Source organism: Sinocyclocheilus grahami, unplaced genomic scaffold (assembly GCF_001515645.1).
Source record: "Sinocyclocheilus grahami isolate Dianchi unplaced genomic scaffold, SAMN03320097.WGS_v1.1 scaffold417.1, whole genome shotgun sequence".
In the NCBI taxonomy this organism is placed as follows: Eukaryota; Metazoa; Chordata; class Actinopteri; order Cypriniformes; family Cyprinidae; genus Sinocyclocheilus; species Sinocyclocheilus grahami.
The window spans coordinates 666,100-692,840 of NW_015505596.1; the positions used below are offsets into that span (position 1 = coordinate 666,100).

The 26,741-nt window shown below is 36.0% G+C and overlaps 1 protein-coding gene across 1 annotated transcript in view; it reads right to left on the reverse strand.

Annotated features, from left to right (window-relative positions):
- Positions 1-3,998: 3,998 nt before the first annotated feature.
- Positions 3,999-26,741, reverse strand: part of LOC107551196 (TGF-beta receptor type-2-like) — a 28,456-nt gene continuing 5,713 nt past the window's right edge. Inside the window, exons 2-7 of the mRNA XM_016232737.1 lie at positions 25,018-25,174; positions 24,144-24,334; positions 15,025-15,827; positions 12,901-13,042; positions 7,008-7,135; positions 3,999-4,897 (exon numbers count right to left, since the gene is read on the reverse strand). Coding sequence (XP_016088223.1) covers positions 4,709-4,897; positions 7,008-7,135; positions 12,901-13,042; positions 15,025-15,827; positions 24,144-24,334; positions 25,018-25,174 — 1,610 coding nt within the window. The 3' untranslated portion in view covers positions 3,999-4,708. The remainder of the gene's footprint in view (positions 4,898-7,007; positions 7,136-12,900; positions 13,043-15,024; positions 15,828-24,143; positions 24,335-25,017; positions 25,175-26,741) is intronic.

The following is a 26,741-nucleotide window of genomic DNA, read 5'->3' on the forward strand; positions in this document are numbered from 1 at the left end:
GGCAACCACCCTCAAAGCCTCAGCATTATGGTGTGATTTTTGTACGTACAAGAACTGATCAAATTTCCTTTAGAAATTTAAAATGTAGCCATTTTTTCTATGTTACTTCTTATATTTTCAAACTATATTGATATAAACACTAGTTTATTGCCTATTGCTATTTTTTATTAATTTATTTACAACTTCATTGCCTTTTATATATATATATAAAATAAATAAATAAATAAAATTACATTTGTGTTTGATTCTCCTTTCAACTTCGTATATGTATGTAACATATGGTAAGAATTACGCTTTAAATAAATAAATAAAATTTGTTCAATTAATTCGATATAATTTTGTATTTAATTGTAATAGTATAATTCTGTGCAAAAATACATATTTTGAAGAAAGAAAATGAAGAAAATAAAGTCAGTTTTTTTGGAACATTATTTTCATGACAATTTAAGCACTTGTATTCTTCATTTCAACAATCAATTCAGATACTATAAGTTGCTTATTTTATGGCGTTTTCTGTGCATACATAGGTAAAGACTGTTGCACCATTATCTACATGAATTTTCACTGTGGTATCATCCAATGCAGATACATTCACCCCTAAATGCCACATGAAAGGTCATTTTACATGTCAGTAAGTGACGTTTTTGGCTAGGATGCGCTGCGACGTGGACCAGACCTTATGCTGTTTACTCTATGGGTTTGGCTACAATAACTGTTAAATGTGATTAATGCATGAAAATTATGCCACACACACACACACACACACACTTCAAGGCGATAAAATAGGCCATTTGACAGTCTGCTGCTTCATTGTATTTGTACTTTTATGGCCAAAAGATCATCAAAAATACAATGGAGGTGTACTAGTGCTCCAACTGGCCAGCCTGTCATTATCCCTGCTCCGTCCACATGTGTTTATTTTGAAGCAAGTATGATAGTCTGGTGTGTTTTGGGCCATGTGCGGTGTCTATTTCTTATCTGTTGTTTGATCTCTGTACCCTGGGGTGGCGCCAGCGATCAAAGAGCATGATGAAATGTAGCCTCATGAAATGAATGTCTCGCTATCAGACGTGCCGGAAACTAGGTAAACGTCTTCAAACAGATACTTATCAGTCAGCCTGGTCTGCACGATGTCAACCTGCACATGGCCCAGAGCCCTCCACTTCAACTGAACTGGTGAAAGAACTGGAGAAGAGCCACATCGACCTTCACGACCTTTGGTACAAGTGTTTCTGGCCCAACATTTAAAAAGCTAGTCTTGTTGTGGTGGTGTATGTGGCACTCAAGCAAAACTTGATGCTTTGTAAGTTTATAAAAGAAGCAGACGGCAGGGGGAACCACTAAGGAGGAATGAATCAAATGAATCAAACCAGGCACCTGAATCTGATATTTAGAGACAGAATGTAGCAAAGACGGGCCATTTTAAAATATTTTTTTTAAAGAATATTTTTATTCAGCAAGGATGCCTGATCAAAAGTGATAGTAAAATCGCAGATCTCAGATACATACATACATATATATATATATATATATATATATATTGTATTGTGTATTTTTTGATATGATGTATTTTTTACTTTATCTCATATCATTTGTGTACATGTTGTAGCGCTTTGAGTTTGAGAAAGGTGCACTATAAATAAAATGTATTTTATATATATATATATATATATATATATATATGTATATAATTTGATAATAATATAATGTTTTTGATCACACAATAAGGCATATTAGAAAGATCATGTGATACTGACGACTGGAGTAATGGCTGCTGAAAATTCAGCTTTGACATCCTAAAAATAACTTACATTTTAAAATATGGTAAAATAAAAAACTGTTATTTTAAATTTTAATAATGTTTCACAATATTACCGCATCAAATAAATGCAACCTGAAACCTGAAAAAAAAAAGTACCAACCCCAAACTTTTTAATGGTAGTGCACATGTGATTTTAAAAATGTTAAATTTAATATATAATAAAATGTTTAATGCATTTAGGGCCTGGTTAAGATGGATTGCATCTGATTTGTGAGTGTTTTGCATAAAGCGGGCGCCATTTTAATGAATTCATTTTTTTTTCAGATTGATGATTAACCAATGTAAGATCATCTTTAATGATACATTTTACTTACTGTGCTCAATGAAGTTGTTGGATACGAAAACTTACCGTATATGCACTTATTATGAATTCCTCACTTATGTCTATTTTCACAGGCACATATTTGAGGTCTTGTAAATCTTTTCTTTTAGTGTATTATATTTATACATTTTATTACTCAAGCTATTTACAGCCACCTCTGAAAATGGAAACTAGAGACTAAACTGTTTACTCCATCTCTCCCGACAGAAACTGTGGATGCACTACGGTTTCCTCTGGTCAGCTCTGCTCTCTCTAGAACACCACAACAACAACAAATGCCTAGAGTCAGAACGGGCCTATAAATCCTATTCTGAGATCAGTGCTACAGAGAGATATTTATAGCCATTCAGCCCCGCAGATACCGGTTTATTCCCTTGTCTGGTTCTTCCCCCCAGATGTTCCAGCGGTTTAGGGGCTAAAATAGTAAAGAAACAATAGACACTAGGGAAAAGAGGGATGGTGAGAGGAACAGGGGTGTGTATGACTGCCGGGGAAAATATGACTCGTCTGAGGGACTAACATATTCTTCGTTCTCTCTGTCATTATGGTCACGGCCGTTCCCGGTCAGGAATGTCAAAACTCTCACTCCAAACAAAGCCCAGATGAACCGCTACTGACTCCAGTGTGAGAGCTCAATTCAAACAGCCTCACGCCACAAAAGAATCAAATAGGGACATTATTTCACTCAATTTGACATCCGTCTTGCCCATTTCACGCTTTTGAACAACTGAGCATGCTCAGCGCAAGGCTTAATTTTATATTTTAAAAAATCCTAAGAAAAGAAAAAAGATAAATAGTGATGCACCAATATTAAAAATCTGTGAATAAATAATTTATAATTATTTTTGTTAACATGAAACATGAGTTTCATGCCAATAACCCATAAATATTACAATTTTATGCTATTTAGTCTGAATAAATAAAAACTACAAGTTTACTGCTGATAAACTTGTAAATAACAGATATTAAAATTCTATGCTATTTTGTCTGAATAAATTAAAACTACAACACTAGTTTAACATGAGTTTCATGCTGGTTACCGATAAATAACAGATAGTACAATTTTATACTATTTTGTCTGAATATATAAAAAATACAACAAGTTTAGATAACCCATAAATAACAGATATTAAAATTCTATACTATTTTGTCTGAATAGACTAAAAATACAACATTAAAATCAATCATTTTAAATAATACATTGCCGTAACATTATAATTGGAGTTAGATGAATAGATATTCATTTTGTATTTTGCTAAAAATGATATTATCAGTGTTAAATTATTATTATTTTTTAGACTGACTTATATTAGATGACGGTAAATCATCTATTTATAAAAAAAAATTTAGTAAATGAGTATGGACAATTTAATATACAGTATAGCAACCACATATCATTACCATGAAATAAAATGACTTGTATATCATGATATAAGATTTTGGTCATATCGCCCACCCCGACTCTGCTGTTCTTTCTTAGCAACAGTTAAAGGTCTTCTTGTAGTAGAAACCCTGAGGCTTATGTACAGAAATGCAGCTGTCAGTACTTCGAGGCATATCTGACGGCTGATTTTCAGTTAAGAGGTTCGTTTCCCACAACATTGATCTAGCGGGCATGCGTGACAACTGGTTAATGGAATGTTTGTTAAGACTAACTGAAAACATTGTTGCAACCAGCGGCGGTATTACAGGTAATAATAACCTGGCTGTCAATCATCATTCATATAAAAGGAGCCTTCACAAATTTCCCAGGCCGAAAGCTACAATACTGTCTAATGATGGATCCCTTTCATAATTCAAAGTATAATACACAATGAACAGACTATATTAAAACAAAATGAAAAAATATGACCATTTTAGTGTCGATACTGTACATGAATTGTATTTTAATCATCAAAGATTTACAATATATTACATAAAAAAGTAGTAAAAGAGAGACACAACTCAATATCCAGGATATGTGAACATATGAGGCACTTTGTGAACTTCAAAAATACTGTTCGTTTAACACATTTTTGGTATGTGCAGCATATACTCTTCCCTTTTTGGCTCTCTCAATAGTGTGGGTTGATTTTTATGTCAAAAGCAGTATTTACAATATACTTTTTTCTTTGGATAACAAGCACAATACATTTCTCGGCAAAAGCAACTCCAAACACACACGCTAGTATTCTTACACACTCATGCACACAAACACACACATCTCTCAATTAACACATACTTCCATAAATCCAGAAAATCCTGAAGTGGTCTGTAGAAAGTCTTACAATCTCCTATGAATCTTTAGTGTTGAGGCGAAACATTTTCCTGATTACTTTTGGCTCTCGGTCAGCTGTCAGAGGAGAAAACCAGCGTCTGTCCTGCTCCTCTTGCTCGGTTGCATGACCTTCCTCAGTGTGAGCTATGCATAATCTGATAAAGTGCATGAAATATTTGGTTTTGAAACATAAAGCTTTATGAAAAGGTCATGTTCTTCCACTCCACCCCACTGGAAGGATCCAAACATTCAGTTTCTGCAGAGAGAGAGAGAGAGAAAGAGTGACCTTTCTCTCTCTCTCTCGCTCTCATTTGTCATCGCTCACGCTCACGGAGCAATCTTCTGGAATCTTCTCCTCAGAGCTACTGCAGGTTGACAGCTTGTCTAGGTCGTCGTCCATCTCGTTGAAGCGTTCGGCCACACACTGTGCCGTGAGCCGGGCTTCAGGGTCGTGATCCCAGCACTCGTTGATGGTGGTACAGACTGCAGCCACACCCTTGAAATAAAACACAAGTGTTTGTGCATGCATTTGCCTATAGTACAGTGCATTATTATTACAATAGTCAATATTTAGTTCAAAGTCAATATTTCGTCATGTCGTCATTTGCATACATTTTTTAATATTTAGGATTTTTACTCAACTCATCAACTATAGCTATAATAGTTTAGCTAATCAACATTTTTGGGTTCTAAACTCTATACCCCTTGTTCTTTTAATTTGTGTCACTACACTACCATTCAAATGTTTGGGGTCAGTTTGACAGTCAAACCAATAAAAATTAAATTACTTACTCAGTATTTTGTATTTCAGTAAAAATATCCAAACATCCTTAAAAATACACACATTAACATGGGAAGCAAAATTACGTAAGATACACATTGTTTTCAGAGAAATCTAACAATATTTTATGTAAAAATTTGTCTTTATGTCTACTAGTTGTTTAGTTTTATTATTGTTATTTTAAAAGTCTCACCAAGGCTGCATTTATTTGATTAAAAATACATTAAAACCGAAATATTGTGAAATATTATTACAATTTAAAATAACCGTTTTCTATTTTTATATATTTTAAAATGTAATCTATTCCTGTGATGCAAAGTTGAAATTTCAGCAGCTCCAGACATAACTCCAGTCTTCAGTGTCACATGATCCTTCAGAAATCATTCTAATATGCTGATTTGGTGCTCATAAAACACTTCTTACTATTATCAGTGTTGAAAACAGTTGTGCTGCTTAATATTTGTGTGGAAACCGTGCTACATTTTTTTTCAGGATTCTTTGATGAATAGAAAGCTCAAGAGAACAGCATATATTTGAAATTTAAATATTTTGCATCATTATAAAACTGTTAATTTTTTTCACCGACGACAACGAGACGATAACGAACTAAAACTCTTTTTGAATGATAAAAACTATGACGAAAATGTATTGACATTTTTGTCAACGAATTAAAACGAGACGAATATGTTAGGGAGGGACGATTTAGGAATAGATGCTTACATATGAACCGGCAGGACATAAGCTAACCATACACTTGCTGCATGTCTCATAAAACGTTACAAAATGTCAATATGTGGGAGTAAAAGAAGAGCAGACATATGGATAAATCTGACGACGCAAGAGAGAACTCAATTCGGTCCGGTTCTCTGAGCGCAGACACTGAAGCATACACACACAGAAAGCGCGTCTCACAGCGCACAAGTACTCGCGTCGCATGAACGGAGAATTACACACAAAATGATGTCGAATTGTCCGTTTTGACAAGTATTCACATAAACACAGTTGATTATGTCTTAAGTGAACGTAAACAGTAGGGAGAACGTGTATCAGTACATTGCATCCATTGCAGCTGTGCATTCGGTTTTAAAGAGACAGCAGCCTAATTTAGTGCTATAAAGAATGCATAATTAGCCTATATAACCATTGGTATTTCATTAAAAAGAAGACCATCTTGTTCTTTATGAGAAGTGGTTTTATTTAATTTTAACATAAAGGCAAGTTGTGTGTCACCGCAGTTAAATCGGTGTCTATCATGATAAAACCTTGAAATCAAACGTATATAATGAGTTAGGAAATTTTAGAGAAATGCTTAATAACTGTAACTAAACCCATTCGATTTTAGCCGACTAAATTTACTGTAGATTTAGTCAACTAAAATCGTATGATATTTAGTTGACTAAAACTAGACTAAAACTAAAAACAATTCAGATGACTAAAATATGACTAAAACTAAATGGCATTTTAGTCAAAAGACTACAACTAAATCAAAATTTGCTATCAAAATTAACACTGTTATAAAAGTCTTTACTGTCACTTTTGATCAGTTGCTTAATAATATTAATTTCTTTAAAAAAATCTTACTGACCCAAATTTTTAAACAGTAGTGTATTATGTAATTGAAGCTTTTCTTGTAATTGTGAGTGAACCTGCTGTAATGCAAATTTCAGTCTTTGTCTGACAATAAAGTTATCATCATCATAATCATCTTTTCAAAGAAGAAATGTGTGCTTTTTCCAAAAGCTCCCCAAAAGAGTTGCTTGTCTCTTGGCTAATATATTGTCTTTTACCATGCTTTGAAATCAAAGTCAACCCTGTGCTGTTTTACCTGGTGTTTCATCCAGCTGCTGGGAATCTCTGGTCTGCCCCGGTCTCTCAGCACATTGTCTTTCATGCTCTCCACACAGGGGTGCTCTCGGACTTTAGAGCCAAATGGAGGTTCGTAGTCTTTAACCTCTGCAAAGACACACACAAGACGATCAGATAATGAGACATTTATCCCCTTATGACAACAAGAAGAATCATTGTTGGAGAGCATTTGGTCTTGAGAAGTACTGAGGTTGGAAACTGGAAGCTGGAAGAAGCACTGAATGTGGAAAAGAACACATGTTTCATATGCTCTGGTTATTCTATCTGGTAAAACCGATAAATGCGGCATCTGGAGAAAAATGGGACAAAATCAGTTGCTTACAGTGCCAACAATAAACAATGCTGAGTTTGTGGGTCATTCGTTTTGTTCATGAAAACAAATTGATGAAATATGAGGCTAAATCACTGGACTGTGCTAGTGAGATCCAAAAACCTTGTGAAACTCGCAGCTGCAGAGGCCCAATTATATATCTGTCTTCAGCCTCCATAGCCAAGTACTTGACCAGAGTCAGCTATAGATAACACACAAACACACATGTTGTGCTAAAAATCTGCAAGAAACACCAAAACCTCCAGTTTCCCAAAAGCACCCGGGGACGTCATAAAACAGCAGTTATTGCCCTCTTCTTGGCCAATATAAAATCCATTACAGCAAATGATGGTGGATGAGTATGTTTACTTTGGAGTGGCTTGCTCTTGATTGGAGAGTGTGTTTTGCGGTTCTTGCCAGCACTCTGGGCCCACAGGAAGGGGCTAGGCCAGTGTGCCGCCTGGGACAGGAAGTGGAAGACTGTGATTGAGCCCCTGCGGCGAAGCTGACTCCACAACCGAACGCATCCTGTTTTTGACAAGTGGACTTCCCCTGTTTCAGCTCTTAAACAAAATACTCCAGCCTCTGCGGTGCTATTCTGCTGTCCTCACTGCCCCGTGTGAGAGTCTGACCTGATGCTAGTAAAACGGTCAAAATCGGAGCTAATCATGCATGCAGTCCGTAGACGAGGACACACGGCTGTCTGCAGCATTAAAGTCATCTAGAGTCTTTCTTTTTCAGTCTCTTTTTCTATACGTCTTGATTTGCTCAAGGGGCCGAGCTACTCAAATGCACTCGCTATGTGAGGAATGCCGTGGTTTTGGGAACAGATGTCCTGCCGGCTTAGGCCTCACACCCAGTATCCAGGGAAGCACTTTTTTTTTGTTTCCCCTTAAGATGAATCATCTGTTACCTCCACAGACAAACCTCTCTGAGTCTCTGCCTGGGAAACAGTACAAGAAGAAGAAGAAAAAAAGAGTATATGGGTGTTTCTTCATTCTTGAGTGCTTTTATGTCCTGGGACTGATTTTTATGAAAATTTCTGCTTTTTTTTATAATAATATGTGACCTTAAAATATCTACCATTTATTATCATGCTTTCATCATTTACTTTTGGTATGTTTTATTGCCCCAGACATAGATTTTCAATCTTAAAACTTGAAAATCCATCATAAAAAATAATCGTTTAAAACCATATTAATCTAAACAAAGAGTGAAATAATCAACCATTCAAACATTTACTGTGAATATTTAATCCAAATTTTATTAAAAAAAAAAATAATTTAATAAATAATTTATATAAAAAAGACATGACATCATATCAACCAACATTTTATAGTAATTTATTATATAATAATATATATAATATATATAGTATTATATAATATATAGTAATTTATTATATATACTGTAAACACAATTTATGAAAACTGTATAGTTTTATATAATTAATTTATATAATTACTTCTGAAAAACTATAAACAGACCCAAAAAAAAAAAGAGCAATTTAAAAGTTCAGAGAGGCAGTCAGTCAGGGCAGACAGGAGGTAAGATTCCTTTTTAAACACTAGGACCTATTTAAACATCGCCTAAAGTGTAATGCAGCAGCAATGTTGCCAGACCGGAGGATTTTTCAGGCTTCAGTCTGAAAATGCTAGGGTGGATCATGAGTGCACGACACCCTTGGCTCTTTTGTGTGTTTGTGAAGAGCTTGAGTCAGTGAGAGGCGTGGCGGCAGTGAATCTGAGAACTGTACTGATGGATGGCCACCCTGCATAGGGTTCTGCCACCTGCTGTCCTCCATTTACTTGTTTTCCCATCTTTCTCTGAGGAAGGGAGGGAGTTCTCCTCGGCTGGCAGGGTCTCAAGTTTGCTCTACTCCAGACCAGGCCGCACCATGTGCTAATTCAGGACTTACTAGCATACACATTGAGCCACAGCAGAACAACGCAACCACAGCTTTCCATTTCACCATCACCAGGGGCGCCGCTAAGGGGGGGAAAGTTAGGATGATTCTAAGGGCCCACGCACTTTTGGGGCCCCCAGAGATATTAGTAGATAAAATTTACGGTAAAAAAACGGCAGCTGTGGTTGCCGTAATTTTACCGTAAAAAATACAGTAGCAACATTTTAGGATTTAACTTAAATTTACAGTTAAATACCATAATTTCATTAACTGATATAATGTTAATATACCAACCTATTGAAGTACTGAAATCTGTTTTGTACCTAATACACTGATAACCACCAAATGCAGGTGGTGAAGAGAAAGTCACATGATGAACCAAAGCCCATCACAAGCAGCTTATAAATAATAACACATATAGAAGGTGCACAGTGTCATTCACACAAACGCTAAACACCATCATGGTAACACACATGAAACTGAAATAATGCAATAAACATTCATTTAACAACATTAGGTGTAACACACAACCCTAATATACAAAACTGATAAGAAAAAACTAAGAAGTTATATAAATAACATAGTTATTTCAACAAAAAAACATCAAATTTGAAATGTAACGCAGAGCATTCTGGGAATGTCAATTCACGGTTATTCACTGTTAATTATAGTCTTTTTCACTTCCAAAAACGGTATACTACCGTAAAATTAATGTCCAATACATGTAATGTCCAATACAGTTTTTCACCGTATATAGTAGGGGAATTTACCGTTAACCATTTAACAGGTTTTTACTGTAGCATTTTTACAGTCTTTTACCGTTAAATCATTAAGTCATTTTTTACAGTGTGGGGTATCCTATTTATTATTTTAGGATTTTTTTTATTTGCCCCAGTGAAGCATTTATATTAATATAACTGATTAAATAGTCAAACTCATTCCATATCAGCACAATAGTGTGGTACAGAAAGTATATGTCCATAAAACGGCAAAGGTTCTGAATGAATTATGTTACTGATACCTCATGGTCAAAAGCAATAGCAAAAGTAATAGGTCAATATTATTAAATTGCAGACAAAGATTTTGAATAGCTAGGCTGGCTTGTACACTACATTGCCAAAAGTATTGGGACACCCCCTTCTATTGAACAGGTTTGACTACTTTAGTAATTTCTAATTTTTAGTAAAAAAAAAGCATATAATGCTATTCTAGTGAATTGTGTGCTTCTAATTTTATACCAATAGTTTGAACAGGACCATTTTCTATTCTAACACAACAATGCCTCTGTGTATAAGACAAGATAAAAAAAAATAAAAAAAAGATTGATTCAGTCAGTGGAAGAACTTGACTGGTCTGCATAAAGTCAAGTCCTTATCCCAGCTGAACACTCCTGGTGTGACTTTAAATGCAGACCTTGAGCCAAAAACTCATCACCAAACACCAGTGACTTGTACATACATATGGACAAAAGTATTTGGACACCCCCTTCTTTAGAACAGAAAAAGGCACTTCCAAAACTGTGGCATCAAAGATGGAAACATAATGAATTTAAAAAATTGTATTTCCATCTTTGTTGCCACAGTTTTGGAAGTGTCTAAAAAGATTGTACGCATATATACAAGTCATTGGTGTTTGGCGATTAGTTTTTTTTAGTTTTCCCAATACTTTGGCCAATATAGTGTATGTTTGCCCAACCTCATATTATTTCATAGGGCCCAAAATTGCTAGCGGCGCCCCTGACCATCACCCACACGTGGACTTTCTGCAGCTGCTGTCTGCAAGTGTTACATCCCTAAATGTTTCTTTTCCCCCTTTTTGAAAGAGATCCCAGGTTTTTCACATTGCACTCTGAAGGTGGTACTGCAACAGGAGAGACAGACCCTGGATGTCTGTCTCTACCTCCCTCAACACAGACTGAAGTGAAATAGTCTGTCTGGCTGAAAACAACTCCAGCTCTGCAGATAAGCTCCAAGCAGCATGACAGGAGGACTCCAGCAACCCCTGTCAACCACAGAGGGGCATGCCGGGGCATGTGGGTAACACAACTCGACTCAGGCACAGGGACATCGTGTGAAACTATATACACATGCAAATACACTGGCACTCATATTACCAAAGTTGATTAAAATAGTAAATTGCTGCACCTTTATTCAAACATTTGCAGAATTTTGAAGTGCACTTTCAGAACTTGACATTCTTTTCTTAGTATTTTTGTTTTGTTTTCCAGGAAAATATCTAAACATCCTTAAACAAAGACACATTTACAGGGTAAGTAAGATTTTTAAGTGTTTTTGAAAGAAATCTCTTATGCTCACCAAATCTGCATTTATTTGATCATAAATACAGTCTTACAGTGAAATATTATCACAATTTAAAATAAGTTTTTTTATTTAAATATATTTTAAATTGCAATTTATTCCTGTGATGGCAAAACTGAATTTTCAGCATCATTACTCCAGTCTTCAGTGTCACATGATCATTCAGAAATCATTTAATATGCAAGAGAGACATTTCTTATTAGTAGCAATGTTGAAAGCAGTTGTTGCTGCTTAATTTTTAATATTGTGGAAACTGCAATCTATTTTTCCAGGGTTTTTTGATAAAAAAACCCCCCATTTTTTAAAAAATTTGAAATACAAATCTTTTGTAACATTATAAATGTCTTTACTGTGACTTTATCAATTTAATGCAGCCTTGCTTAATAGAAGTTATAATTAATTTAAAAAACACCGTGAATTAGAGAATGTTTTCTGTTTTTCCACACCAAAACACTAATTAAGATTATTTATTTAGTTATTGCAGTGTAAAACCTTCAAATTTTTATATGTATTTGTGTATATATATGGCTCATAATGATTAAGTCTTATTCATTCGAATGGGATTAGAATAATGGAGAAATTCTAATAAATATGATCTATTCAGACGGCTTCATCCATCCTGCGCAACTACAAAAGCATTTAGTACTTCTCAAGATGAATATATAGCAGGCCGAATTTTCACTGGGCAGCCACTGATCATTTTTCAATGAAGGAAAAACCTTAAACAACAACACAATCCCTCCCTCTTCCTCAATTTCCATGTGCATATTTACCCCCATAACTAATTACAGTTTCTGTTGTTGTATTTCATACATATGAGAGCATAAATGCTCCATGAGAGCTATATGAATACAGTTTTTTACGCCTATATGTAAGCGCGCCAAGAATATGCTAGCATCTGTCTTCCCACCTGACCAAAGAAGGGAAAGTTATTAGGAAGCACTTGACATTTCACACATTCCTTACATTCCCCAACTAGAGTGAGGAGTATGCCGTACCATCTCTGCTCTTGTTGAAGAACGGCTCCTCCAATAACAGGAAGCTGCAAATCGGTCAAAACACATTGTGGGCCGCAGTGGGCTTTCCATGCAGTGTACTCAAACAATAGCCCAACGATGGTAGCAAAAAAAAACAAAGTACCACTAACAGAACCAGACAAAAAGCAAGCCTTTTTTCATCCCTGTTCTCCTTGAGGGACAATTACAGGCAGAATGGAAATAGAATAGCATTGTCTCAAGTTTACTAACTATATTGGTTTAGGAAATGCCCAAATAAAAGCGGTTTCCAAGTGAGATCTCAATGATGTTTCTGTACTCACCTCCGATGGCATTACACCTGGACGTGATCTCCCACAGCACCAGGGCCATGGAGTAGACATCGGTTTGCTTGAATGACTCGATGTTCTCAAGGTTGATCCTTGATTCCAGCACTTCTGGAGCCATGTACCTGGCTGTACCCACCTGAGAATCAGATGCAGGACACTTATTTAACCGTATATAAGTTTGATATTGTATATCTCTGAATGTCATGACCACATGAACACAGCATTTAGTAAAAATAATTTCATTTTTATCAGTTATATTATTAATTATCACACACAATATATATATATATATATATATATATATACAGTGGGGAAAAAAAGTATTTAGTCAGCCACCAATTGTGCAAGTTCTCCCACTTAAAAAGATGAGAGAGGCCTGTAATTTTCATCATAGGTATACCTCAACTATGAGAGACAAAATGAGAAAAAGAAATCCAGATATATATATATATATATATATTATTATTACAACTTATAAAAAGAAAAATAATTCTTATGATTTTGTCATAACACCACAAATTTACTATTATGTATAAATCCTAATTTATATGATCATATAACACAAATAATAACACAAATTTAATAATAATGATAATAATTGGTAATATTATTATTGTTGTTGTTTTGAGGGTACCAAGCTATTTCGACATCGTTTCTATTCCTTTAACTTCAAAACACTTCAGCTCACTTTACTTTAAGAGTACAAAAGATCCCACCAATGAACCAACAAATCTAAAATGTGATAAATGAATCGCAACCATAGAACTTTAGACTAAACTCCCTTAGAATGTTTTTAGGGGTCACTGTCTGAGACCAACCAAATGTTGACATACATCAAAGCACTTTGGGTAGACGGTGCAGAGTCAGGTGATTGTTAGCTAGTTCATTACTGATTCACTCGCCGCGTTTGTCTTTTCATTTTCAGCCCATGAATCATAAATCTGAGCAGACAGTTTGAACAAAGGGCGCACATACATAAAACACACACATTTGCACATGGTGAGATCCCTGAAGGGACTTTCCTTGCAAGTTATGACATGACGTCCCCGCCACTGTAAATCTGCACAACTTTAGGTATAGAACACACCAACGCTTCACTTGGCACTTACCAAGCAATAAAAGCAAGTGAATCAAGGTAGTCTTGTGCTGCACTGGGGTTGATAAAGTGTCAGTTAAGCTTCAGGTTATAGACTCCATTAAAGAATCAGATTCAATATTAATAGAATAAAATAGGTAACAATTTTTAAAAAAATGTTCATTTTATATATATATATATATATAATTTATTTAAAGCCTAAGGTTTAATTAACCAACAGTGCAATAGTGACTGGTCTATTCCCATTCATTTTTGCATAGTGATTTAAAATAAAAACCAATGGTACAATATAAAACCACTGACTTACGGTCATTTGTTGCAAGTATAACAACAATATATATTAAAATATTAGAAAAATATTCATTTATGTATATGTAAATATATAAGAAGCCTGTCTTAATGAAATCATTCACAATATTTTATGCGAGTGGACGATTGCTGCTGATCTCTTTCATTCTGATGTGTTTTCCTATTGGGGGATCTTAAGTTAAAATTAACTTCATGGTAGGAGTGTCTTGAAAAAAAATTATACAAACCAATTGATTTCTCAATAGAGAGAAACAAAAATTGACTTTAACTGACTTTAAGGAACACCTGAGGGATGCACTCTATTGCGTACTTGCACATTTATATTAAATCTGAAGAAATTAAATTTATATTCCATACATGCATGTACACTACGGATCAAAATAATTTTTGGAATAATTACGATTTTTTTTGGGATGTTTTTTATTTCTATAGATCATGTGACACTGAAGACCTGGCTGCTGAAAATTCAACTTTGCCATCACAGGAATATATAGTTATTTTAAATTGTAATAATATTTCACAATATTGCTATTTTGCTGTATTTATCATCAAATAAATGCAGCCATGGTGAGGGACTTCTTTCAGAAACATTAAAAAAAGGTATTTGACTGGTAATTGATAAGCTTTTTTTAGTAGTGTTAACCAAAGTTTGCTGTATGCAGATAGACAGTCTAAATGCACCTATGAAGATGTAATATTGTTGCATAACCAACCTGTCCACTGTTGGCCAAGTCATCCACTGTCAGCGAGTTGTCAAGGCGGAGGCCAAGTCCAAAGTCACAGAGGCAACAAGTGAGGTCATTCTTCACCAGGATGTTAGTGCTCTTCAGATCTCGGTGAACGATGGGCACTTTGGGCCGCCCACAAGGTGTGTGGTCACTATGCAAATGAGCCACACCCCAGGCGAGTGAACCCCCGAGCAGCCGCAGATCCTCCCAGCTGATGAGGTGTCGCGTGAGGTACTCCTGCAGGTTCCCGCGTGGATGATAGGCGGTGATCAGCCAGTACTGTTTCTCCACCTTCCTCTCCTCTGCCGTCAGGAAGTGCAGAATATTCTCGTGCTTCAGATCGATGTCTGAGAAGATGTCCTTTTCATTCTTCCAGGATGCGTACTCTTCGTAGGGGAAGATCTTCACTGCCACCGTCTCAAACTGTTCCGAGGGGCTTTGTCTCAGCTTGGCTTTGTAAACCTCGGCAAAGCGGCCCTTGCCCACCTGAAGGTCCAGCTCGATGGGCAGAGGTTCTGTGTTGTGGTTGAGATTGTTGGCATGTGTGGAGCTGCTGTCGGAGCGGTCATCGTCCATCATGATGGCGCAGGCGTCGCTACAGTCCAACGGGCCTTTGGGTCCCTTGCGTTTGGACGGCTTCTTGGTCTCCCACTCATCGAGTTTGCGGCGACGGTACATGCGATACCAGTAGAAGGAGGCGATGACCAGCACAGCCAGAACCAGGAGGGGCAGCAAACTGACCAGGATCACCAACACCACCTGGTTATTTGTAGGGTCTGGACCAATAGCTGGAGAGAAAGCAGAAGGATGTCAACATTTACCTCTACACATCAAAACTACTTTTTTACATACTTAAGAATCAATGCACTGTAAAATGGTTACAGCTCAAAAAACTAACAGTTCATTCTGTATACAGGAATTTCAGATACCAATAAATTTGAATGACTATGAATCTACATAAAAACACATGGTAGACAAACTATTTTCACCCAAATGTTGCCCCAATTATCCTAAAAGAGTTGCCTGAATAAACAATGCCATATTTGGCTTTCCAAATTGTTTTCTTCAGAGGCGAATACTTCAGAGTTGAACTCATATTAACTGTGTAATACATAAATGATGACAAATCAATATTTGTTGTGTTGCTAATTGATCATTTGCTAAACAAGAAATCTTTAGTTGCCCTAACAACAATTTACTGGCTGAAGGCATTTTGCTGATATTTTGCATTTACCGAATGATCATATTTAAATTGGCTAAACATTGTAGTATTACTGGGAACATTTATAAAAATAGTTAAATAAAAAAGTAAATAAAGTAAATCTGAGACAATTTTACTTAAAGGACAATAATAAAATGTTATGATATTACAACACATTTAATAATAATTATAAAAATAATTATAAAAAATAAAAATATTATTTTGATTGAATTCAATTAGACTAAACAGTGTGGTATCACTGGGAATTTGTAAAAATCTAAGTAAATAGATAAATAAATAATTATTATTAAAATAAACAAACTCATTTTTTAATAAAAATAATTATAAGACTAATTAACAATTCGTTTATAAAATAACAATAATTATTATTATTATTATTATTTTGATCAAATTAAATTTAGCTAAACAATATAGCAATACAGGGCACATTTGCAAAATATGTAAATAAATTCATAACATGTTATTTACTTAACCATTAATTTCATAGAATTTTATTTAATTTAGAAACAAAATAACTTGTAAATTAATATACAATTAATGTATTAAAATAATAAAAATATAAATAAAGCAATAATAAAAAAATCAAAAAGACCAATTATAAGATTATTATATATTATATTATATTGCAATATCTAGACCAGAAAAAAGTATTAAACCTTGGCATTTGATAAAATTCAAAAGATCTCACTGCATTGTGTATTTTTATTTTTTTTTGTGATGATATGCGATCTAGTAAAAGGTAGTGAATCTTTGTGACCTTGAGCAAAGTATACTCGAAGTCATTTTGGATAGAAGGATCTATCAATTGACTACTTAGCAGAGAAGTTTAGAGCCATTTAAATGATCAGCCATAATAACCATCTAGTTACCTAGTACCCAGGTTAACTGAACTCTTAATCATTAACTCAGTTTTTCCTGTCACACCAGGGAGCTTGAGCAAAGCTTGCACAGTGAGAGACTGTTCTGTGACTTCATGCTTCAAGGGAAAGTTTACTCTGCTACGATGTGCGCCTGCCAACCTGAGGACTGGCTTGGAAGCCCTAGCGCTGCATGGTTCAATCCAGAGACAAAGTGAGAGCTGCCAACTACGTGGGCAGAGAGTGGAGTCAGTGTTTCGTCTGTCTGCATTCTTCCATCAAACACACAGACACGCCTTATCATTGAGACACAGACATGAAAAGAACAGAAATGGATACACAACACTGGGAGAGGGAAACGGTCAATAAATGGCAAAGCGTTTGGCAGACAGAAGAGTCAGCAAACACATGCAAAAAGCATAGACGTGCGGTGCAGAGGGAGCACTCAACTCTTCACATACAGCGGCAGAAACCTCTTCTCGAGCCAAACAACCAATATAAACAGGCATGAAATCACAGCACCTTTTTCAGCCACATAAAACAGGATGCCAGCCACACTGCTGCGGTCCATGACATTATCAGCTAATAAGAGGCACTTTTCTGCAGGCTCCACTGTTAAATGCATCACTGTACATCTGTGCCAAGGTTTTAACAAGAATCAAGTGGATTACACTTTCCAAAGCCCCTGACTCACAAGTTAATCTATTAAAATCGAATTGCTTCTCACGACCAATAGACATGTTTCTCATTAGTGCATTAGTGAACACCACTAATACTACTACCATTGCTCACACTTACTGGAAAAGGATTCATTAAGGATGCAGAATTTATCTGTACCATATTGGGTTTTTAATTTTAGAGTTGTTGGTTGATATTGTATATTTAATTAGGTAATTTCTGCCTATGTTTACATGACCTTGCCTTCCTGTAGCTCAAGCAGTAAAGTATGGTGCTAGCAACGGCAATGGGCAATGGGTTAGATTCCTAGGGAATACATGAATTAAACAAATGTATAGCTTGAATGCAGTGTAAGTCACTTTGCATCTACCAAATGCATCAAATAAATATGAGAGGAAAAAAACTTTGATTGGTCTGATAAAGAGCCATATGGCTCAAAACACCAGAGTTGGTGAGAACTTGTAATAAATCATTTTTCTATTTATGATTTCTTTTTTGACTGCTGGATGTGCACACTTTTTGTCAAATTTTTGCAAACAAATCTGTCATCTGTCTTACAATGTTGTGATTCCTAAATTCCCTTGTTGGATTTAAATAACTGATTTTAGTTTTTAGTGTTTTTTTTTAACCTGGATAAAACATTACAGAATTTTATTTTTTATTCAACTATAAGTTTTTTTTTTCTTTTTTACATTCATATGCTAGAATCCTTTAAGACATTTAAAAATATATATATTTAAAAACATTTTTTAATCATGGCACTCACTAAAAGTGATTTCTCACCAAAAACTTCAAAGCTTTCCATGACTTTTTCCAGTTAATAAACATGATATTTCACATATCCTTTAAGTTTACCAATGCAGACAGGCCAAATCTCTCCACCCACTCTCCATACTAATGATCAATGGCAAACAAGCTTCAACCTGCTTTCATTTGCTGGCTGGGCACATTGTGTGCTTGCCTTAATTTTGAAAATGTCAGAATTCAAAGTGAGGATTCCCATATGTACACGTTATTGCCTTTTACATCCCTGTCCCGATGCGAGTTTAGAGTACGCAGGAGTACTGCCAGACTCAGATTACTAACATGCACTACATGAGAAAGACAGACCTATTACTGTTTGTTTGTTATGACTACAACTTTGTTTTATAGCATGGCTCATACCGCAAACGAGTCTGACTTTTCTTTTTTTTCCCTCTCACCAACACCATCTTGGTCTCTTAGTTTCTCTGTGTGACTCAGACCTTTTAACTATCTGCTCTATCACCGGAGGCCAAGATTCCTCAGCATGTGAGCGTGGGTGTGTTTGCGAGCCAGCGTATATACATGCAGGTCAGGGTTGGGTTGAAAATAAAGTCTGCACAGATCCTCAGTCTGCACTCTTCCGCCTTTCCTTTATGTTCTTCTTTCCATCAAAATAACCTATGATAAAAGATCAACTGAGTAGAAACATATTGTCAGGTTGGAAATATTCCAGTGAGACAGACACATGCTGCTGCTTATTTGTCCTGTCAGGCAAATGGCCTGGATTATCATCCTGGAAAAAAATAATGAGTACTTTCCACAAGATCTGAGAAAGAATATTTTGGCATCTATCATTTTTGTGTTTTTGTGCGACAGTAAGATGACACATGTCAAAAAAATAAGCACGGTATATGGGTAATCAAACCAGTAGTGTTGGGAATCTGAATTTAAATCTTATGGAATCTGAATCTAAATAAAATACAATATGACTTCCATTGATTTGGAATACAATAAAATAAAAAGAATAACAGATTTTCCATAATTGTTTAAATTATTATGAATATATTTAAAAATTGAGACAATTAAAAAAAAAAATTGTTCAAGGTTCCATTTTCACTTCATGTTCCTTCCGACTGAGCCAATCACGTTTACAAGTTGAAAAACAGAAAAACATGTGTGCAAACCACAATGAAAAGCGCAACACGCTCCTTCTGACAAGCTTTATGGGTTGCTTATTAGAAACAAATGTACTTTTGCTGGAGCACTCAGGCAATAATGGTCATCACTGTTAAGAGAGTAGCAGCAAATGTGTCTGTTTCAATCAGTGACATCAATCTGTCTTCATATATCATCCTCATCCCATTTCAGAGCCAAATTTAAACTGTAGAGCATCATGTTACAAAATCACTTTCATTAAACCGTTAACCATTTCCTTGGTTTGTGTTTTCACTCAGTGGTTGCTTATTGAAATGTTTGCATAAACTCCATTTTGAAGAACAGCACTAACAGCCTGCAAGTGAATCAGATACAGAGTTCTGGCATGAAACTCTAGATGGCACAGTCCCATAGGTCTAACTCAATCTGACCTAATGACATCATTATCACATGGCACAGCTGATTGGTTCGCTCCTGTATCGGTAGCCAATGAGCTTGCTGCTCAACATTCAAATATATGATTAGTGCTTGCAGTAGCAGTTGCAGCCTGCTTCAGAAACCCTCCACCTTCCCCAGCTCCACCTGTATAGATCTGCTATGAGGTGATTATGTACGCTATATGGGGGTTATTTCATGTATGTTATATTTGCAGCAGCAATATTTCAGTAACACTTTATTTCGAAAGTCCACTTTAGACATTTTATTAACAGTAAGTAACTTTGCAACTACATGTCAACTAGCAGTTAGTAGAGTATTAGTAGACTTTCTGCTTAACTCACCGATGTCTTCACAGACATTTTCAACATCTCGCTAAGTCAGGCTGTTGTCCCCACATGCTTCAAATCTACCACCATCATTCCAGTCCCGAAGAAGCCGTCTCCATCCTGCTTCAATGACTACCGTCCAATTGCACTCACCCCCATCCTCATGAAGTGCTTTGAACGGCTAGTCATGCAACACATCAAGTCTGCCCTCCCTCCCTCCCTCCTTGGACCCCTTCCAGTTTGCATATCGGTCCAAACGCTCGACGGATGTAGATCTATTCCTCCAAGACCAAATACATTAACACTGTCATGTACATTACCATGCCAATCCCTCCGAGAGTTGTCATGACAGAAATATATTTCAGCATAAACTGCATTACAACATTTCATTTTTTTTTGGGGTCTGCTAATGACAGTAATCCTCAGTTAACTACAGTTTCTCCATTTCCCTTTTCTAGACGAAGCTCCATTCATTTGTCTTCATGCAGACAGACTGTTTCTGATGCAGCATTCACATATGCAAACACCATAATGGCTTTGAATGTGGTAATGAAATATTGCAGGAATATCCTACTGGATGAAGACTGTGGATAGACCAATACATCAGTCACTATTTATCCATTGCAATAATTTGTTCATCATTGTTACTGGTGTGTGTGTTTGTACATATATATATATTTATATATATATATGTATGCATATGCCAGGGGCGTTTCCTCCGAGAAGGCAAGAGAGGCAGCGCCTCCTCAAAAAATTGGATGAGAAAAAAATTTGTAGTACAAAAATAAAAAAATGCAATGTTACAAAATACATCATTAAAATGAATGGGAAAAGTCACGTGAGAGGAGGCAATGCCTCTATCGTGATATGATTGGATATGACTGGTTATGATTGGCTCTGATTGGGTCATGCGATAAATCCTGCCTCTTGTGTTTGTGCGCATTTCGCGTTCGTGAATCAGTCTGAATGAACAATATAATGGTGTTAATAGGAAGACTATTTAAAAAAAGTAAACAACTCACACATTTAGATATAATATAAACAACTCACACATTTTTGAATAATGTGTATAATGTCCTCATTTTTATATTTTGTAAATATTTCTATAATTAAATTAAATTAAAATACAAAATGTAAGAATAAAAATATAATTAAATATCCACCATAAAAAACGTATAAGAAAATATGGCAGTACTGACACTGTAACAATGAAAATAGCTTCATGATTTACATCTATATAAACTTTTGACAGTTCCTCCTGTAACCCATCAGGATGACGAAAGTTTTTGGGCACTTGAAATATATGCTGTAGCTCCTTCAGTACACAAAGGGATATCTGAGGCACCTTTAGTTTTCACAGAGTATTTCCACCTAAAAAGTCCACCTAGGCCAAAAGCAGTGCAAGCTTGACTTTCTGTTTATTTGATTCAGCACAAAAAAAAAATTGTGAAATTGTTATATGACAAAGCTCTGCTGTGCAGAATATAATAATGAGCTGGTGTGTACACCCTGCAGCTGCCATAATGAAGTTCAAAGAAACGGCGGCATCTCCAGTCGAAAACAGAATAGGGAGCTTATCGCTGGAACTGTTATGGTACAGGAAAACAATGCCTGGCATTTCTGAAGAAATATGCCATGGAACCGTTCCAATAAGTAAACATGGACTTCCTGCGGTACTTCCCCACTCTGGCAGGGAATGAGGATGGAATTACAGCCTCCCTCGACTGCTTCTACATAGTAAACACTACAGGCATCAAACACCTGCTCAAACGACATCTTTTTGTAACATATATCCGCAAAGTAAAATCGGTAGAATCTGTCTTCATTAGCTTATGATAATTGTGTTTACATACTGAAAGAAGGAAGCACACTCGCCTCAGGATACCCCATATCTCAGAAATCCCCACGTACTGTTTTAGGTTTTAGAAGAAAAGGAAAGGACGTGACATGTGGCCAAGTGTGGTATCTCATACTCTGAATTTGTGCTCTGCATTTCCTTTAAAAACCATACAATGCGGATATTCCTTGCTTAAAAATGAAAATGTGGCTCTTTAAAATGTACAAAACATGCAATGAACTTTCCAAATAGTGGTAAATAAGGTTATTTTAGTGCATGCCTAGTGCACACAGCTGTTTTGCCATGTGGTTGTGATGTCTCTGCTTCAAGTTACACAGACAGGAAACCACATGTCTGAGATCTTCAGCCGTCCACACAACCAAAGCCAGTAGAAAGTCTGCCTGAGACAGCACAGCCTGGCTAGCAACAATGCAGCTGCTTTAGAACGTTACGACAAACTGAGCTCACATACCAGAGCATGTTACATGCCCGTACTAAATAGTTAGCATTGTACAGCTTGTGTGTGGTAGATAAACATGTTCTGCTAGGGTTTGCAATTGATTTATTAGCTCAGTTGAGTGCCGTTTATCTAGTGTGGTGAAGTGGAGTGTAGCACAATCAAAACCAAAACTAGCTGAAACACGGTTCATTATTTATACACTAACGCAGTGTTTCCATAGTCAATGTGATGTAGGCTGTCACTTGCCAATTTGCAGGCCCACACGGAATCTGTGACTGCAGAACGCTGCAGATTTCCACTGAATTGGAATGCCTGTCATTCAGAAAATTCTTCAAAATTCCTGACCTTTTCATCAGAGTAATTTTAGCATTATTTATATATTATTATAAAATTGATTAATTTTCGAATTCGCTTTAATTTTTATATTTACAGAATAGTTTAAATGCGAGTAATTTTGTTATGTGCTTTTGTCATTTTTATTAGTTTTTTTTCATACTTCCATTTAGGATTTAGATATTTTTATTTCAGTTTTAGTAATTGAACTTGTTTATTTCAGTTAGTTGCCAAAATGAACCAGTCTAATTAAGCTTTATAAGTTTATGTTTTTTTTCTAATATTTATATTCTATTTTATTTCAGCTTTATTTCAGTTAGCGAAAACAATTTTTAATAGTTTTTGTTTTAGTTAACAATAAAAACACTGTTTGGCATCTAAATGCGAGCAACCCATTTTATTTCTGTAATCTACTGTATTTCAGAACGATACGCGATGTTCAAAAAGATAAAAATAAATTGTAGGGCAGGGCATGATTTTATCCATCTGGAATTGATTGGATTGTGAAAAGTGGGCGTTACCAGAATGGGGCCAGGTGATTGGAAGAGAAAGTTTATAATAATTACAAATCATTTTTTATGTCAGTCAATAAAGGAAAGTTGTTTCTGAGTCAAAGCAGCAACCCCTTTGTAACCCCCCCCCCCCAAAAAAAAATTATATAAAATATTTTTAGTTTTTAAAATAAAAAACATATATACAAATACAAAACAAATAATCATCCACAATCAGACAAGGAACATGCATAAAAGTAAATAGAGTCACGCTGTATTTAAATTGTTTCATTATGCTTTCACCTCCCAATAAATATGTACTTTTCAACTCTGTTTGAAGTTTTATGTTTAAATCCATTCTGCAGTTTTTTCTTAAAAATCAGCAGAGAAAATGTGATTCCGCAGATACCATCTGGGCCTGTCAGCTGAATTACCTGAAGTACCTTGCTAAAGGACAAAATAGTTTGAATCTACAAATTTCAGCATCTTAAACCACTATTATTAATGACACAAAAAGGGAGGATAGACAAAGCTAGAAAGAAGGAATGAAGAAAGAAACTAACGGAGCGTGAACATCAGTATGTCGTTGCACTCCTCGGCGTTGCAGGAGCAGATGTGGAAGGGGCCTCTGTTTGACATCCTCTTTTTTATTTCACACTTGGTGTTGTTGTAGTTCTCCACCATGATGCCGTAGAGGGGCTCAGATGGATTGTGGCACAACGTCTCAATCGTGTTGTTGTCCTCGCTCTTCCTCCTGATGTCATCGAGACCACACAAATATAAACACATAGACTGTTATTTACAGGGATTATGATATCAAACGACAGTTCTTATGTCAAAATAATTATTTTACATTCTCAGGTGACTTTGACAATAAAAAAATAAACTGCATGTCCCCTTGTTGTTATATCAGTAAACATAATAAGCACTTAGATACAGCATTGACTTGTTGCTATATTTAACTGCACTGTTTCCATAATTGAAGACAACATGAAATAACATTCACAGCACATTTAACCACAATGTCACATATTTCATAGTAAAACAGGACACTTGATAATATTTATTGGTATTTAATTGAATTATGAAGTATTAGACTTTTATATTATTGGATAATATTATTTCCCCCCCTCACCATTTGGCCTTGCTTATGTAAGCAGAAAAGAAAAGTTGTTTCAGAAGTGATGAAAGTTCTCACACTTTGATTAAAACTTTTTTCTTTAGAACAATATTTAGTGAGAATAAGCATATTTATGAAGGGCCAATTTTGATTTTGTGTCATTTTTAAAAAATATGAGAATGATACTGCAAGCTGTGAACAAGATTCATTGGTGATTTTTGTCTGTTGTGCAAAGCAGATGCTTTACACTTGCATACAACAGATGTTTCACACTTCATAAAAAGTTGTGGAAGAATATGATTTGAACAGTGACGTACCAGATAGCCACACAGATTTCTTCGGCATGGGCACAGATGGATGTGATGCTGCAGTTGCTTTCACAGGTGCCGGTGCCTTTACAGTCGGATGCCTCCACGTCACAGAACTTACACAGTTGACGAATCCGTATTGGATTATATAAAGGATACATCCCATCTAAGATAAAACAGAAACAAGGTCACCTATGAAAACAATTTATTCTTATTAAACATTTCTGATCCAATACTGCATCTACTGTACTGCCCTTGAATAGTGCCCTAAATAGGGTTGGGTACCGAAACCCGGTACTAGGGCTGCATGATAAATCGCATGCGATATTTAATGTGCATCTTATCAGTTAAGCCGGTTCTGTAATCAGCGGTAAATCTCCATCACGTGCGTGCTTTCACATTGAGCAGCATTAACTACACAGAGCCGTTATTCACTGACGAGCTGCGCAAAACCACGCTCCTAATCGCACGATTTTTTGCGCATTAAAAATCGCATGCGATTTATCGTGCAGCCCTACCCGGTACCAATACGGACGTAAGAAGCATCATAAATGGCACCGCGCGTGAAAAATTATTTCCTGACTGAGAAAATGCACATGAACTCAAGTCGGAAAGCTCTAATAATACAAATCCAACAAATCTTTGTAGTAACGCGAGTGTTCATGTTGTTTTCACATTCCGACTTAAAAGCACAACTCTGGAAATGAGAGCATCCGAGGACCGCGTGAATGCAGTAATTACACTTGCTCTGATGGCAGCAGGTAGCCTTCCGTTAACTAAGCTAAACATGCTTAAATTAAAATGCTTAAAGCTAAACTTCCCTTGTATTGACATTTCTAAACTTGTTGTCCAACAAAAGAGAACATTATAACCTTTTTACTCCACGACACCAGTCAAATGCTTCCTTTTGTGATCTGATGTGGCTTCTTGTCACAGAATGAGGCAGAAAATATGTTCCATAGGCTACTTTAAAAAGAATACATCGATTAGCAATGGATTATATATATACTTAATTATTATGAAAATACCAGAGATGGCTTAAATAACACAGAAAAACTATATTGTCGCAGTCGAGTGTTTACTGTCTTTGTTTTATCATTCAAAAGGTTTATATGTTCTGTTTACTCAGTTACAGCTATAATAGCATGTCTTAGTCCATATAAGGGATTTCCTGGAGGGTCATGAGTTCCGCTACTTCTGTGACTTGATATGTGGAGTTTCTATGCGAGGACGCCCTCTGGCGTCCAGTATGAATGAAACAGACATCATGTGTTTATAGTGCTAATGGCCAATCCATCATTTTTGGGGGAATTTAAATTTAAATTCTTTTATTAAGTATCGGTTAAGGCACAATATGGCACCGGAACCGTTTTAAAAGTATCGATTTGGCGCCGGTATTGAAAAAAACCCAAATGATACCCAACCTAGTCCTAAGGGACCATAAAAGAGTACAAAATGAAATGCTGGCTGCTTCTGTTATCAGATATACATGCTACTCGCTCTTTTATCTGCTTTTCAATGCCCTGTTTGGACGTGCTTTCGTCTCCAGCTCCCCTGTCAGGTTCCTGAGACTCTGACCTAAATGCACTGATGCGATCAAGCAAACACCAGCACAGAGAGACCAAACCGCGTCAAACTCCTGTCTCTGAGAGTAGAGAATGACATCAAGACCTCACTCACATCAGTGGAAACGCTATGCTACTGCCACTGGTTTAGTCTGTAAATCTAGAGAG